Below are 17241 nucleotides of genomic sequence, written 5' to 3'. Positions count from 1 at the left end.
GGATATGATGAATGTTGTGAAATATTATTAATGAACTCGACAGACTAGTAAAAATCAAGTCTTAAGGTGGTTGCTGGTCTCTAGTCAGATTTTCATTCTGGTAAAACAACTTGGCTTTGCAACTTAATTGGTCAGTTTAAGGTGGTCAAGCTGTTTCGAACATGGTGTCTGGTCAACCACCTGACCAGCTAATAATCATCTAGATACCACAGGTAGAATGTCTTAAAACACAGCAACCAGGTAGAATTTCTTAAAACACAGCAACCAGTTGAATTTTATAACAGGGAGTTAACTTACAATGGTCTTTTGACATTTATATATAATCTGGAGGTATATTTCTTGGAAAGCATAAATTGCTTTGAACAGTGATAGATTGTGTGTCTCCCTTAAAGATATTAATAAATTATTTAACAAACGAATTTATTACTGCTACCTGAATGATAGATTAGTAATCAAAACCGTCATCAATGTGTAGCTAATTCATAAAAAATACAGTTTAAAATGTAATGTAGACTAATTACAAATGCTTGATCTGATTAGGTCAACAAGATTAAATTACTGCCCATCACTGACGGCTCTACACCATAAGGTTTCACCATTCAAACACAAACATGTCATCAGATGAATGTTGTATGAACTGCTTTGGGTTAAAGCACAGTAAGGTTAAGGAACAAGAGACTGCCCGCTCCTGTCATCCCGGTGGTCAAACTTATCTTAATAAGAAACGCAAGGCGTGGGGACAACTAATTAACGACATACAATGGAAAGTGCTTTCCTTTGCTGTTTAAGAACAAATTGGGCTCTACTTTGCCCGAATGCACAGAAGAGATGCAGTAGGCTTCCCGTCCCCACACTAGTTTAAATATATGACAACTGATGCCTGCAACCATCACGAATCTCCATCTAATAAAAGCGGAATATTATTTTTTTCGCCTCTGCACGCGTCCCGTCAGGTGGCAAGATTTACCTCTCGCGCTTAAAACGCAAGACGATCAACATAAATCAGCGCGCTCATCTCGTTTGTTCGGGTAATTACAGTCTCGCATTCTAAAACGTGTCAAATTCGATCTGATGTCACACATCGCTCGTGTAACAGTCCAGCACGGCCTCGCTTGTATGTATACCTGAGCACAACTCCAGTCCCACGGTGGCGTCTCTCGCTCCGGTCCTCCCGGGATCCAGCGACGTTCTTGCGGTCCCGTGCAACTGAGGCTCTTCTCCGAGCTCCGGATCACTCTCACGCTTGTCTGGGAGGGGCCTACGAGCGGAGGGGGGACTCCTAGTCTGAGCATGTGCGGCGGGGTAGACACCAATGTATACCCACGCGCGCGCACACACCCACACTGACAATAACACAGTGATTGCAACAATAAATAAATGATGCATTCTGTCGTTTTTGTCAGTATGAGTGCCATTATTCAAGAGCATTAGCGTGTAACTCAACATAATACTATTCTTCCAGTCAGAAGTCAGTCAGAAGCAAGTGGCCATCTCATCAGCACCATGGACAGCGGCAGTGTACATTGCTAACTTGCCACTAGGGAGACAAAGAGGGACACGCTAAGCAGAGACTGTGAGCTGATGGGTAAAACAACTGAAGAGGAAAAACCGCCTGAGGCCTGCAGTTCTGTGTAATAACATATCATGTTGTGAATCATGTGGATAATTTGATCACTAACACAATTGGCCTGAACTTTACATTTTCTTAATGCAATGAAAGGTATGTGTTGTTTACTATTGGATGTTTAGAGCTAGGTTAATTTGATAAGCCAGCCGTGAACTCAAAATGAACACAGCTGGATGGCCTTTTTACAACGTAAACAATATTTTCCCCTAGTGCCTTGATGTCAAAGGTGGTAAAACAATTAACCCTCTGGGGCCAGTTGCATAAACTGCTTAGTCTTAAAAAGTTAGTCATCTAATTTTTTTTCTTCAAGATTGGTCATAAAGTCAGTTACAAAAAGGTAGATTGGCCCAGTTTGAATAAGTAAAACTGGTTAGCTCTTGGCTAACCGCTAGTTGGTCAAACTAGTTCTTCAGACACAGTCTTAACATAGAGGCTATAATATTATTTATGCAACTGGCTCAAAGTGTTGTTTGGTTATTTTAGACCAGAAAAGTTTTGAATTTTTAAAAATCGCTACTCCATCAGAATGGTTCATGAAAATAAATAAATAAATAAAAAATACATTTGTGGACTTGATTTGAAAAAGCTAAAAGGTCGTAAAAAATAGTCACACTTGTGTTGTTCGTGGTCAAAAATGTATGCACATCTCCATTGGAAATGAATGGGAAATACACAAAAATATAAAAATACAGAGAATTGTTTGTGTGTACAATCTACAAATCATTCACAATACAGAAAAAAGTGCACAGCAACACAAAGCATGTTAGCAAATTCTTGAAATAAAATCAATAATTCAGCCACAATGCAGTAAAAATACAGACACAAAGGAAGGGGTTAAAACATTAAAAATGCAAAACAGATACACCCACTCAAACACACACTCACACACACAATTATACACACACACAAATAAACTGGTGTGGCTGTAATAATATCAAGTATGAGGTTGAAATCAGATGGATTAACCTCTGAGAAAGCATTCCTGTTCACTTTTGTTGAATTTTGATGTTATGTGTAACAAAGTGTCTTTCTCTGTGTTCAAGTTTGACTGTAGTAAAATTAATGAAAAAACTGACATTTTAAACCAACATTTCAAAAAAAAAAAAAAAAAAGTAAATCTTTATAAAAAGTTGTCTTTGAGAATGTCTAAATATATATCCAAATCCACAACTTAATAAAAACAAGTATTTTTTTCCTAAAAAAACCGAGAGAATTTATAAACCTTTTATATAGAGCTATATAGGAATCTAGTGGCTTAACCATGAAATAGCAGATGATTTTCTTTTCTTTTTTTTTACTCCCACCAGATGGCATTAATCTGTCTTCAAAAATTGGATTTTAAAGGCATCCTCTATTTTAAAGTAGTTTACTTCCAGAACAAAAACTTACAGATAATGCACTCAACCCACTTGTCATCCAAGATGTTCATGTGTTACTTTCTTCAGTAGTAAAGAAATTATGTTTTTTGAAGAGAACATTTCAAGAATTATCTCCATATAATGGACTTTTATGGTGGCCGTGATTCTGAACTTCCAAAATGCAGTTTCAGTGCAGCTTCAAAGGGCTCTAATCGATCCCAGCCGAGGAAGAAGAGTCTTATCTAGTGAAACGATTAGTCATTTTCTAAAAAAAAAAAAAAAAAAAGCTCGTCTTGTTTAGCTCTGCAATGCGCATACGTACTCTGTGCAGTCCCATTCGAAACAGTCAGGGTATGTCAAAAAACTCCCATCTCATTTTCTCCTCCAACTTCAAAATCATCCGAAACGCACAGAGTTAATGCAGAGCTAGACAAGACTAGCGTTTGAGGTAAAAAAGTATATAATTTTTTTTTTTTTTTTTTTTTTGAAAATGACATCGTTTCGCTAGATAAGACCCTTCTTCCTCAGCTTGGATCGTTTAGTAAAGTAATCGAGCCCTTTGAAGCTGCACTGAAACTGCATTTTGCAAGTTCAAACTCACGGGCATCATAGAAGTCCACTATATAGAGAAAATTCCTGAAATGTTTTCCTCAAAAAAATAATTTCTTTACAACTGAAGAAAGAAAGACATGAACATCTTGGATGACAAGGGGGTGAGTACATTATATGTAAAATTTTGTTCTAGAAGTGAACTATTTTTTAAAATAGAGAATGCGTTTAAAATCCACTAATGAACAAAAATATATTACATTGATTTTACTGAAAAAAAAAATAGAAAGTTACATGTCAGGTGTTCAGGTGCACTTTTGACCATGGACGACAACAAGTGTGACCCCAAATGACCCCAGGTTAAAAGTCTGCACAAGATGCATATAAATTGGTCACATATGTTTTGATATTTTTAATATTGTTTTTGTTTGAAAGTTAACTTTTATTTATTTCATAGATTTGTGAAGTAAGGCAGGGATTTGTCAGCAATTTCTGAGCGTGATGTGTCTTGAGATAAATCTAGTCAATCACCCAGCAGGCCAGGCTGGGCAATGGGCTGAAATCAGATATGGAATCCTCCAAAGGAGGGCTAGTGTCTAAAAAAAATGTCCCAGAGTACACTGGGCGTGATCGGCTACGCCATGTAGATAAATGTGTTAATGTCCGTCTCGTCCCGTTTGATGTATTTTTGTTCTATCAGCCACTCGATCTGCTCTTTGATCATCTTTTTCTGGGGCAGAAACATGTTCTTTAGGATCTCCACCAGCTCCGTCTGAAGCTGGGCATTGCTGATCCTCTTCCTCATCTTCATGATCTGAATGATAGCTTCCTGTAGATAGTGAGGAAGAAGAGCTTGGTGACAATTGTTGTTTACGTCAGCGTATCAGGGAAATGTTTAGTCTGAAATGTTTCTCATAGTTTTGATATAAAGGTTTATGGTTAAATATTTGAATTTAGTTTAGTAGACAAATGTAACTGTATTTAAAATGCCTGTTTATTGTTATATTTTTTGTTTTTGTTTAGTATTTTAATGTTAATTGGATTAAAAAAATGAATGGAAAAGCAGCCAACAAGTGCCCAGCTTACATGGGAACTCCTTCAACACTGTTTGTGAAGAGTTTAAGTGGGAACTTCTTGAAATAAATGATGCTTCAGGATTAATTTATTGATTTATTTATTTATTATTACTTATGTTTGTGGTTAATTTATAGTTTGTAGGTGTGACTGAACATATGATCATATATATGTTTACCTGAGAATTGATAAAAATTTTTGATTTATTTAGTTCATGTGAAAGTGAATACACAAACACATTTAATTATTTGTGTGATTAATTTCATGTGTTGGTGTTTTCATTCATTTTCTTCTTCACGCATTCTCTCTGTGGTGAGTTGTAATCGACCAATCAAATTGATCTTCCCTCTTTTCTGGACCTTTGAGTTTTTTCTGTGCAGAAGAGATCATTTAATTGAACTTAGGTCTGTTAAAACATGCAATTAATAATATGACGTAATAGTCCAGCAATGTATGTGCTTAGATATGAACTATGATACGTAGTATGTAGTACTTATAGATAATTGCATGTGCATACAGATTATTCAAAAGTTTGGGTTCGGTAAAAAAAAAAAAAAAATTAAGAAACTAATAATTATTTTCAGTAAAGATGCATTCAATTGATCAAAGTGACAGAAATACACAAACATTTCCAAAAAATATTAGGAATGTCATAAAAATAAATGTTTCTTAAGCACTAAATCAGCATATTAGAATGATTTCTGATCATTATCATGTGACCATAATGGCATGTGCCACCACATGATAATTACATGAACTGTAATAAATTACATTTGATACTGAAGCTAATGGATACTGAAGTAGACAAAAGTAATATAAAATTGTAAACATTTCACATTTACAAATTTTTTTTTAAACCAAAAAAATATCCTTGGTGAGCATAAAGAAAAAAAATTCAAAACCATTATAAAAATCTTTCCAACTCCAAACTTTTGAATGGTAGTGGATGGAATGTGATAAAAATATGCACAAGATTTATCATTTATTTGATCATCATAACATATGAATTATTCATCATCATTCTTTGGCAAATGCGGCCAGTGTGTGATGATTGTGCTTACATTAAAGAAAACTCTTGATTGATGTAAAATACAGTGCCTTCTGCGAAGTCTTTAGGAGAGCCCACCCCAGGTTCATATGACAGCACCTGACGCTTTAGTTTGGGGAAAGCTACAAGAGACTACACATTTAAAACAAAGAGTTAGTCAATGTCACATCAGATCTATTCATTCGCATTCCACATGATCATGTCCTTCCCATTGCTATTTAAACACTTTTGTGGAAATGTCATCAAAATAAAGACTCTATTACCCAGAGAGTCCGGCGCAGCTCAGCGTCTGGAAGTTCCGTGGCTAGTTTCAGATTCTCAAAGCTGATCCTCTCTCTGGGCCTTTGGTTCCAGGCAAACAGCACAGCTAACTGGAATGTCGTGACTTCTAAATCATACTGCCCGACTTCATTCTTGAATGTGATCTAGTGACAAAAGAGATTAAACCAATCTTGATCTGCCCCTCTCGACAGAACGGAGTGATAGAAGATGTGAAAGTAATGTTGGTATGTTCAGTGTAGCAATAATCCTGACATTTCAAAGACTAAATAAAAGTTTACCTCAACAAAATTCACAGTAGTAGAGCTTGCGAGCATCAAAGTCTTTTTGTTGAGTGTCAGTAGAAAACACAAGAATTGGTATAGGTTGGTTTTGGGTGTTTTTTGTTTTCCCATATTTTAAGTGGAGGTTGAGGTTGTACGATGTTATGAAGATGATTGTAGCTGTTACTTTGGACATCAAATGGTGCCAGTGTAATTTTCTGCCACTGTGATTTTTCTTGTAAAACTCCTCAACTTCTGGAATGAGATCTTCTAGTTCGGTGGGCAGGGATACAAACACTTTCTCTGAACTCCGAGACCATGCTCCTGCATTCAAGATCTTTATATTGACCGAGTCAGCTGTAGTGTCGAGACATATATAATAATTAGTTCAAAGTTACAATAGAATAGTTGAGGAGCATCAGTTCATAAGTGGCATGTCTGACCTGGTAATGCAAGTTTGTTGTGTTTGTGCATTTCTTTGAAGGATTGATTTAAGTCTTCTGATACTTTGATGTCCTGGAACATTCTGGCGAGCTTGTTCACGTAATCTGCTGGCATACCAACCTCCTGTATGCACACAAAATTCACTTAAAGACATTCACTAAAAAGTCTTTCATTCATGCTTTCAAGCCCTCTTACCCTGAGCCACTCCACCATGTTCTCTTCAATCTCACTGTCTGCAGAAATGTCAAGAATTAGCCTACGGGTCAAGTGCGCTTTGTGGTACCTCATGAAGACGTCTTTGTTCTGAACATACTTTAGAACCAAGAGCTGTAATCAGAACATGAAAAGATATAATTAACACATTGCATCTGATTTGACAATTGCAAACAGAGGCGTGATTAACATTTGCAAAAATACTGCCACAATAAAATACAAATATTTATTGTTCACTCCACCCACTCACTCACCACTTCCTTCAGCTTGGCCTCTATTTCCTCTGAGGTGAGTTTCTTGCTCAATGGAGTCTTTCTAAGGAGCATATCACAGTAGTTGGCCAGCAGCTCTGGACATTTGGACTCTGGTTGAGTTTTCAGACCCACACTGCAAACATGGGACAGATAATACAACCCAAACAGTATTGAAAATATATGTTTTAAATCTTAAAATTTTTCTTTTCATTTTCAGAAGATACACACACATTATATATATTAATATAATATATTATATATATATTAAAATGCCTTACCCTTTCTGTTTTAGAGGGAGCTCTAGTTTAAATATTGTCGCGTCATTCACTACTGCTTTGTATGCCTGCATAAATATGCATATAAAATAATAAAATAAGAATGGAAAAATGGAAACCACTTCTCCACTTCATAAAAACAAAACACAAAAAATAAACAAATACAATACATTACCGTTAAAATTTGGGGGTTAGTAAGATTTTTTTGTAACATTTTTAAGGTGTTTACCAAGGGTGTATTTATTTGATCAAAAATACAGTAAAAACTGTAATACTGTGAAATGTTATTAAAATAAATAACTTCTCAATTTTAGTATATTTTAAAATATAATGGCATAGCTGAATTTTCAGCTGCCATTAGTCTTCTTCAGTGTCACATGATCCTTTTGAAATTAATCTGATCTGCTGATTTGGTGTTTAAAAAAACATTTCTTACTATCAGTGCTGAAAACAGTTAATACATTTTAAGGATTCTTTGATTAATAGAAAGTTCAAAAGAACAGCATTTATTTAAAACAGAAATCTTTTGTGACATTATAAATGTGTTGTAATTGAAACTGTCAGTTTTCATCAGTTTAATGCACCATTTTAATGATTCATTTATAAAATATTAATTTTTACACCTTTTGAACAGTAATGTATATTATATTTATATATTTTTATTATGTTTTTTGCATTTGTGTTGTATAGTATATTTTTTTTATTTTGTTTTTATATTAAGTTTTATATAATGTGTTTTAAAATAATTTTGATAAATCCTCTTGAGACTTACTTTATCCCTGGCTGTTAGGAAACGTGGATCATCTTGGAATGCTTCCTTAACTAATTTACTAAAGCGGTTAAACAATGTTAGGAGCTGCTCAACATATTTTTCAGAGTCCTGAAAAAAACAATGTCAGAGCTTTTTTTCAGAAACAGTTTGGAGACATATTATATATTATCACAAGGATAAATAAAAACAGATTTCTTTCTAGATCACTCAGTGATTGCACTACCAACCACTGGATGCATATACAGGACCCACGATGCATCTGCCAGATAATGAAAAGCAGTATCTCTCTACTCACTGTGGTAATGGTTTCTGCTGAGGCCACCATATCAGCCAGACCTGCGCTCATGATATGATCCTCCAAGTCCTTTAGCATTGGCTCAATACCACTGGGCACTTTGTCCATCAGCGAGAACATGAGGTGCAGCTCTGCGGAAACACACCAATGGCAGAACAAACACATTTTAGTACCATTAAAAAATGCTGTTATTGTGATCCTACATGAGGTGCAGCACAAAAAAGTCCAGCTCTAAAGTTAAAATGCTGTTATTGTGATCCTAAAAACGTGACATTCCATTTTAGTAGTGCTCTCTTTATAGTTGTATGCTGTGTGTTTACAGTTGAAATGGGTTGGTGGACTCAATGACTGGCACACAAACACACAGATGGTGGGATGGGTGGGGAGGTTTTGGCAAGATATAGATGGGAACCGTATCCCATTGCCAACCTGAACTTGCGGAGCCTTTGGTGCCAGAGCTCCTGCCGTACTCACTCTCTGTCTCGTTCCGCTTGATCATTCCCGGACATTCGGCCAGGATTGTTTCTTTGAACGATGTCACCAGTGCATTCACACAACACTCCATTAGCTGAATGAACGCAAAAGGCACAAACCGAGCACCCAGTGTTAGTATGTGAGAAAGACATATGCACACTACATGCTGAGCATTATTTAATAATGCGGCACCACTGGGTCTAGTTTTGGAGCAGAGAGCACTCACTGCCTGGACGGAGTTACATTCACGTCTGGTTTCCAGATATCGAAGCGCACGCTTCTCTTCTTCTCTTAACTTGCCATCTGCCTGTCAATCAAAAGTGCCACATGAGATAAACAACTCTCAAATATTTTTGAAACTTTTGTGATGTTTTTTTGCTTTGATTTACATTTGAGCTTGTTGGTTGTTAGGAATTTTGAGTTTAATCTGAAGTCTTGTCATGATACTTGTCAGGATACTAATTTTTGAACTTCAATATAATACCTTGAAAAATATTGCCAGTCCATACCATTTTTGATACTGCAGGGTATGGTACTGGTCAAAGCAATAAACGATTAATTGCAATTAATTGCATCCAAAATAAACACACTCACATATTTCATATAGTTCTGAACGCCGTTCTGTTGCAAATAGGAAGGTGCTTGTGTCTTGTAGAACCTCTCAGTGGAATCTTGATATGATTTCTCAAAATTCTCTCGATAGATCTGGAGCTTGTCATCAGCGTTGGAACACAAGTTCACTGTAAGACAGAGCAGAAGACAGCAGCGTCCATCAGGAGAGGTCCATCTGGACAGAACCCGAGAGGCTCAGTATTATGAGAGCTTTACCATATGACTCCCGCACTCCGATGACAAGCTGCGAGTCGAATGCTTCTCCTAATCTCTCAGCATGGACCAGTTTCATGGCACTGTCCTGGAGCCGGTTCTTTATATTACAGAATATAGACTCGTTCCATGTGTCCAGCATAAGCTTAAGCAAAAAATAAAACAACAAATGATTAGTATAAATTTGTATATTGAAAATGTTATGCATCAGTTGTTACAATAATATTTGCATTTCAAATGAGAAGGCAGTATAGTTTAGATTGATGTAAAGTATATGGTTAAAATACACAAAATATGTGAAGTATTCAGTCAAATATTAGAAATTGGACTTCTTATTGCTCCCCTGGTTGCCCAGCAGGGTGATTTCCAACTTGCAGAAAGGCTTAGGTAGAATATCACACTGTGTGAAGAACTTCCTCCACTCCACAATGTAAGCTTTAAGCAAAGCAGTGTCATCCTGATGACTGAGCACTCGCTAAAGTAGATCAGAAAGAGTAAGAGTAGAAACAATATGCATTGAATCATTTAGGATTATAGAAATAAGGCATACTTATTCTTCAGAGAAAAATTAACTTACTTCACTTTATTATATGTGCAAAAGTAGTATACAGTACGTACTGCCTGTGCTTGCTTGATGAAATCTAGGATGTCTTCTTTCAGAGCCTGGTGAATCTTTGACGGACCTTTGTCGTCCCATAAACACACTGCATGGACGTCTCTGCAAATCAAACACAGTATTAAGAGAACATCTAAAAGCTGACTATATTCACTCTGTGACATTTTAAGCAGTGTGAACTATGGTTTAAACTTGCTGTTAGTCCTGATTGATATTATTGACCATCAGACCCAAACAGCACTGTCAGTTTAATAATAATAAAAAATAATAAATCATTATTGTTGTTGTATTATGTCTTTTTTATTTTTGTGTGAGCAGAGTTTTTCATCGAAGACAACTTACGAGAACAAATCGAACCACTGCTGCTTAGTAACTGACTCCTGACGGAGTAACTTCAAAACAATGGGCCGCATCAAATCCCATTTGTCTTCAAACTGCAGGGAGCCTTTATTCTGAAAAAGGAGAACCAGGACAATAAGCATTTCTTTAAAAATGATTATAGGCCTTATGCATGTATGCACATGTAAGAAGACTTACTTACTTAATTTTGATTATTTTACTTCCTGTCAAGTATTCAAACAAAACGGTAACAGAAGATTAAGTTCAATTTAATATGGGTAGATCAATTATTACAGCTGTATGATTAGAAACCAGAGGCACCAGGTGAGCTTCAGACTTGACATAAATTAGTTTTTTTTTTAATGCAATAATAAACAACAAAGATTACAGTACGACATAAATGAGGAATGCACAAGCTGAATAAATGTAGCTTCTGCAACGTTGCAACTTTATTCAGGAAAAAATACGCATGTATATATATTTTCTCATTATCCATATGCAGCCTCGTGATAGATAGCAGTAAGTTTTGTGGCTGTGCAGTGAGAAAAGGCATCCTAAAATAGAGCTCTGAACCCTACAATCAGCAATTCGAACAGTGTCGTTTTGAGTCAACGCGTCATGTTTAGCGATGCAATTAGAAGCGGGCAGTGACTGGGTCATTGGATCGCTGTCATAACATTACGGGAGACGCTAACGATGCAAAAATATTCTCACATTCAGGGACCTCCTACCTTCAATAAATTAGACGTCGCCATGTTTCTTCAACTTAGTCCCCGTGCAGTCTCGCGATGTTTGAGGAGGTTTGGTTGCTAGGGTGCACTGAGATAGACTGCATCAGCAGCATTGGTACTGCTGTTTATTCATGCGTATATTTATAATTTATAGAAAAAAGGAATAAAAAAGATAGAAAGAAAATATTTTTTAAATTAAAGGAGCAGATAATGAATGCATCTTCATAGCGTTCTATTCTGCGCATACTAATTTATACACACTATAATTTATTTTGATATAGGATGACACGTTTGCTTTTTATCATCATGCCACTAGGTTCTGATAAAAAATACATTGACAATTAATCGAGCAGGGTCACACGAAATGTACTGTCCATGAGGACAGTTCCCAACCAAATTATATTAAGGAGTAACATATCTATGATTGCAAAATACTGTATGAATAGTAATAATCTGGAGCCAGTTTGGTCCAAGGACACATGGGTTCTTGTTTTTGTACAGTCTATGGTTCTTTCCCATAACAATCCGAAGGCCGACCAGCTGTAGCTGCAGATACAGATTCGTCTCTAAATCTACTCTCAGTTCTCATTAATCATTGCTGGAAATACATTTAACGGCTCAGTTAAATATAGCAATTTTAACATGATCAATCTTTATAACAAATGAAGTGTATTTGTCCATGAGGACAGTTCTCAACCAAATTATATTAAGGAGTAACATATCTATGATTGCAAAATACTGTATGAATAGTAATGATCAATCTTTATAACAAATGAAGCGTATTTCTAATCGATGTAGGATGCCCAGTGCACACAACTTCCGTGTAGTCGTAAAACACAGCATGCGTCTCTGCCTGCCGTTGGTCACAATTTAAGAAAGAGGAAGTACATTTAAGCTCCTATTGGCTGTTTGGGAAAATGGGCGGGGCTTTAAATTGACGCGTGCGTTTCCTCGCTTTCATTGAAAAGATGATACTGTGGTTGGATTTTAACTGATAATCCGTGAACTACAGACATGACGGATCAATTATATTCAGGTAAGCAGCAGACGCTTGGTTTTATTCTTTAACTTGTAAACACTTGACGTTTTGTTTTGTTTTTAGCCTTAGCTTACAGCATGGCTAACTTTTAAGAAGGTAAGAGATTTGCGTTTTGCTATCAAGCTACGCAACTTTTAGCCTAAAACGCACAATAAATAATTCATTTTTATGAATGAGTTCATAATATTATGATCGCTGTGATCAAGAAACTGTTTGTTCTGTTTTACGTTGTCTAAAGTGGCCAACAGTGCCACGTGCTCTGAGAGCTGCCGCACTACAATCATCACACCTTCTCAGATGTTCCGTATATGTGGGCGAAGCACCAGTTTTGCACATGCAAACAACACTAATTTTACAGTGCTGTTGAACCTATTTTATTTATTTAGTTTTATTTTTAAATCGTCAGCAATTTATATCAGGCTTATGTTTATTTATTTATTTTTTAAATAAATTTTATTTGAAATTCATTTAAAGTGAATTGTAATTGCTACATGGTGATCTTTAGTATTTTAAATCATATTCTGTATATTAGAGGCTTTTATATGTATTGATCAAGTCAGTATAGGTTTTCTTTATAGAATATTATACACTTTAAGTCTTTAAATTGGTAAGTATATATAAAAAAGGCCAATTTTCTTTTGATTTTATGACCTTTTAAGTGACATTAAACAAGCAATGGCATTTTTTAATTAAAGAGACCCACCTGAGGTCAGCATTATTGTGCATAAATTCCTAAAGAGATTAAATTTATTTTCACCATTAATCACTAGATGTTACCCAACATCAAAGACTGTGACTTTCTCTAAAGTTCTTTTCATTTTCTCTGGATTTTCTAGGTGTCTATGTTTAAAATATGGATGGTGAAGTGGGAGAGAACTCCTTTGAACATGGAAGACTGGGAACTCTCCGACGATGGGGAAGATTTCTTTGTGGTCCATGGAATCCCCGTTTTAAAGATGTGCTTACATGGTATGTTAAAGATCTTTAAAGATGTTCAATGTTTTTACATAACAATTGTCAGATTGATGGGAACTTAAGAATTGTTCCTACAGGCAGCTCTGCAAAACTGTTGCAATGGGTCAAGCCCTGTCTATGCTGATATGTGGGACGGCAGTTACATGTCAGTATCTGGCAAATGCTGGGGTAGAGACGCCGATGCTGCAAAGCTTCCTCAATTACACCTTGCTGCTGCTCACCTATACTTTCGTCTTAGCCTTCAGGAGAGGTAAGTTGCAGCAAACCGTCTCTGCATGGAATCACACACTGCTTTTATCAGATGATTAGAAGGGCAGAATATCATTTCCATGACCATGCTCATTGCTCCAGTTTTTAAATAAACTTATTTGAGGAATTCATGCCTGCAAGGCTGATCTTGTGGATTAAAATCTTTTAATTATTTGAGTCTCCTCAACATGCAAAATTAAAATGTACTACTCATAAAAACCTTGTTAGGTAGCTTTCCTCCAGAAATGCAAGCTACAGTAGTACAAAAGATATGGCTTATATTTTTATAAGTATTTTTTTTTATATATATAATTTAGGTGAAAATAACATTGTTCAAATTCTAAAAACAAAGTGGTGGAAGTATTTTCTGATGGCTCTTACGGATGTGGAAGCCAACTACACCGTTGTGAAGGCATACCAGTTCACTACCCTTACAAGTATACAGGTAAGAATACATCATTCTTTTTCTTTTAAGTTGAAATAACACCCACACATTAATACAATAATTTTGAGTTTCTATAATAATTTATGTGTTGTAGCTGCTGGACTGCTTTGTGATTCCGGTTCTGATGGTGCTCTCGTGGATCTTTTTGAAAACTCGCTACAGACCGTTGCATTTTATAGCTGTGGCTGTGTGCTTGCTTGGAGTCGGTGCGATGGTGGGAGCAGATCTGCTGGCAGGGAGAGACCAAGGCTCAAGTAAGTAGGGGCAAAAAGGGGCATAATATAATTACACCTTGAATATGCTTTATTATATTCTTCTGTATTTTCTTTTGTTTTGCTTCTCATGAATCATTTGCCAAAACCTGAGGGTATTTTAGTCCTGTCACAAAAAAAGGATTATACAAAAAGAGGACAATTAAAGAAACTACATGAATAATTTATTATAGACTGTGGTTTTTGTTGCTTGAAATGTCATCATCTTGCACACACATAGTTGATCTTTGTGGCTCTGTTTCTTGGGCTTTTTGTGTGTTTCTGTAACTGCAGGTAGTCATGTGTTGTTGGGGGATGGACTCGTGCTGGTCAGTGCTGCTCTGTACGCAGTGTCTAACGTCTGTCAGGAATACACAGTGAAAAACCTGAGCAGGGTGGAGTTCTTGGGCATGATGGGGCTCTTTGGGACGCTCATCAGTGGTGTGCAGATGTAAGTCTTATGTCCACCATCTCATTTTTTACTGAAATTCCCCCATCATGAGATAATGCCTTGCTTTTGAAAAGGAGAGGCTATTTACACTACCATTCAAAAGGGTTTTTTTTTTTAACTTTTATTTAATACTTTTATTAATTGATGCATTAAATTGATAAAAAGTGACAGTAAAGACATTTACAAAAGATTTCTATTTTTTTCAATAAATTCAAGTAAAAAATGGTATCTACAAAAAATTTTAGCAGTTCTGATGATGATAATAGGATTTTTTTTTTTCTTGAGTATGATATCAGCATAATATAATGATTTCTGAAAGATCATGTGACTCTGAAGACTGGAGTAGTGATGCTGAAAACTCAGCTTTTCCATCACCAGAATGAATTACATGTTAAAATATATTAAAATAGAAAACCCTTATTTTAAATTGTAATAATATTTCACAATATTACTGTTTTTAACTGTATTTTTCATCAAATATATGCAGCCTTGGAGTGCATAAGAGACTTATTATATTACTGACACCAAACTTTTGAACACTAGTGCATATGCAAGTCATTAGTCCTAGCTGATTTATTTTTTATTTTATTTTGAGGCTATATTTGAATCCAAAGCTGTACCTGTCATCAACTGGAACTTGAAAATATGTAAGTAACTAAGGTTTAAATTTTTTTTTTTCATTGTCAAAAAAAATTCCAATTCCAAAAAATGTATGTAGTAAGTTTTACAGAAATCTGAGTATTTCCAGTTCTCCTCTTGATTTGATAAATACTATAAATACCTGTATGTTTCTTCTGTAGGCCTGCTCTTTGTTGTATATACTGTGTGCATGTACGGGCTGTACAGTTTCATGCCTGTAGTGGTAAAGATGACCAGCGCCACGGCTGTGAACCTCTCACTGCTGACTGCCGACCTCTTCAGTCTCTTCTGTGGCATGTTCCTTTTTCACTACAATGTGAGTGCAAATATTAAATTTTCAGCAAATCAATAAAAATGCCGGGACAAAAGAAAAGATTAAAACATTTTCCAATATCTTTGAAACAGTCCTCTTGCTAAATCATAATTGGCCAGGGGTGTTGGCATTTTGAGTGGTTGCGCTGATTCTTGATATTTGGACACTTGCTTTATATAATAAATCTTTTAATGAATTAATTTTACCAACTGAGAGTAGTTGTGCTTTGTTTGTTTTGATTTTTTTTTTTTTTTTTAGTTTTTTTTGATTTTTTTCTTCTTTATTGTTATTTGTCATGTATGTTGTTTGTTTTTTTTTTGTTGATCACACTTGGTTTCATCATGTTCAACATCGTACCGACCTACACAGCAGATCAGTCTTATTCCAATAATGACAGGGTGTATAATCTTGCTTCATCTGCGGATGTCCAGCAAGATGGAGACATTGTAGTAGACTTAGGACAGGAGAATGAGGACAGGATAGGATCCAGGCACAGAGCACATTGCAACGGATTCTGTTCTCAGATATAAAGCTCTACAATGTAGAGTACAGTATTGAATTTTACAGATTTTATTTATATGGGTTGTTGTTTTTGGTATTTGATGTGTTTAATCTGTTATTTATGGATTTTAAATCCACATCAGTGTGCCTCAAGTCAATTTTTTTATTTTTCCTTTAAAAATGTTTAATGTACACCGTTTTTTATATATGTTTTGTTTGAAGTTCAGATACATAAAAAAAATGCAGAAAATTGTAATCATGCACTACAATGATCAGGACAGTATTACCTTAAGAGGTACTAACATCTCAGTTCCATATGAGATGCTGCGTCCGGTTGATTACTTATATTAACATTCTTTATCTTTGTAACATTCTTTAACTAACACTTGTGTGTTATTTTTTTATTTGAGTTATGGAATGACTACAAAACTGTAAATCAGAAATAACTTTAGATGAATTGATGGATGTATTCAGACTTTCCAAATTTCATTTGTTACATTTATTATAAGTATTGCATCTGCTTGTATAGGTTTATTTTGTTTAATCTGTCCACATTTGAAAATCATTATCTGTGACCATTAAAGTGGTTTTATTATTCATAGTTAATCTATAGTAGTGGTGTCTGTCAAATATGCTAAACTGGTTTTACATTATAACATTTATGGCTTATAGAACAGATTTCAACCATTAAAGACTCACTTCACCCAGACTCTCAGCCAACCCAGTGACTGCCATCAGAAAACGATAAAGTTAGAAGTTTTTGGTTATGTCTAATAGTTATAAAATCCCAAGAATATAAATCATATAATTAAGTTTATATGTTTTATCTGTGGTCCCACTGGAGCAGTGGTTCTCAATTTTTTTGTGTGTGACAAAGACCCTCTGTTTTCTGACACAATATTTGAAGGCTCCTCTTGTACTTTTGCTTAATGACAAAACTGA

At 35.5% G+C, this 17241-nt stretch overlaps 2 protein-coding genes across 2 annotated transcripts; one reads left to right on the top strand and one right to left on the bottom strand.

Moving 5' to 3' along the window:
- Positions 1–3959: 3959 nt before the first annotated feature.
- cul5b (cullin 5b) lies at positions 3960–11594 on the bottom strand. The gene is given in 19 exon segments (XM_042710847.1): positions 3960–4363; positions 4845–4980; positions 5670–5788; positions 5920–6081; positions 6380–6555; positions 6642–6765; positions 6838–6969; positions 7110–7242; positions 7388–7452; positions 8157–8264; positions 8452–8582; positions 8926–9019; positions 9152–9232; positions 9520–9665; positions 9754–9895; positions 10040–10225; positions 10369–10468; positions 10709–10818; positions 11437–11594. Coding segments are annotated over 19 exon segments (2364 nt in total). The 5' UTR covers positions 11461–11594; the 3' UTR covers positions 3960–4168.
- A 735-nt stretch (positions 11595–12329) lies between these two features.
- On the top strand, positions 12330–16354 carry slc35f2 (solute carrier family 35 member F2). Its single transcript, XM_042710846.1, has 9 exons — positions 12330–12472; positions 13312–13444; positions 13528–13700; positions 14017–14144; positions 14239–14398; positions 14690–14846; positions 15441–15493; positions 15647–15808; positions 16096–16354. Exons 2-9 carry the CDS (start codon positions 13329–13331, stop codon positions 16326–16328), a joined length of 1182 nt encoding a protein of 393 aa, XP_042566780.1. The 5' UTR covers positions 12330–12472; positions 13312–13328; the 3' UTR covers positions 16329–16354.
- The last annotated feature ends 887 nt before the right edge of the window (positions 16355–17241 follow it).

The sequence above is a fragment of the Cyprinus carpio genome, chromosome A21 (assembly GCF_018340385.1).
Source record: "Cyprinus carpio isolate SPL01 chromosome A21, ASM1834038v1, whole genome shotgun sequence".
Taxonomy (NCBI): domain Eukaryota; kingdom Metazoa; phylum Chordata; class Actinopteri; order Cypriniformes; family Cyprinidae; genus Cyprinus; species Cyprinus carpio.
This window is presented reverse-complemented; position numbering and strand designations above follow the sequence as displayed.

Excerpts from the sequence above, each read along its gene's own strand:
- slc35f2 (XM_042710846.1), top strand. The coding sequence starts at position 13,329 with ATGGATGGTGAAGTGGGAGAGAACTCCTTTGAACATGGAAGACTGGGA. Across the intron at positions 13,445-13,527 it reads TTTAAAGATGTGCTTACATG|GCAGCTCTGCAAAACTGTTG; the intron begins GTATGTTAAAGA and ends TTGTTCCTACAG. Across the intron at positions 15,494-15,646 it reads CAACTGGAACTTGAAAATAT|GCCTGCTCTTTGTTGTATAT; the intron begins GTAAGTAACTAA and ends TTTCTTCTGTAG.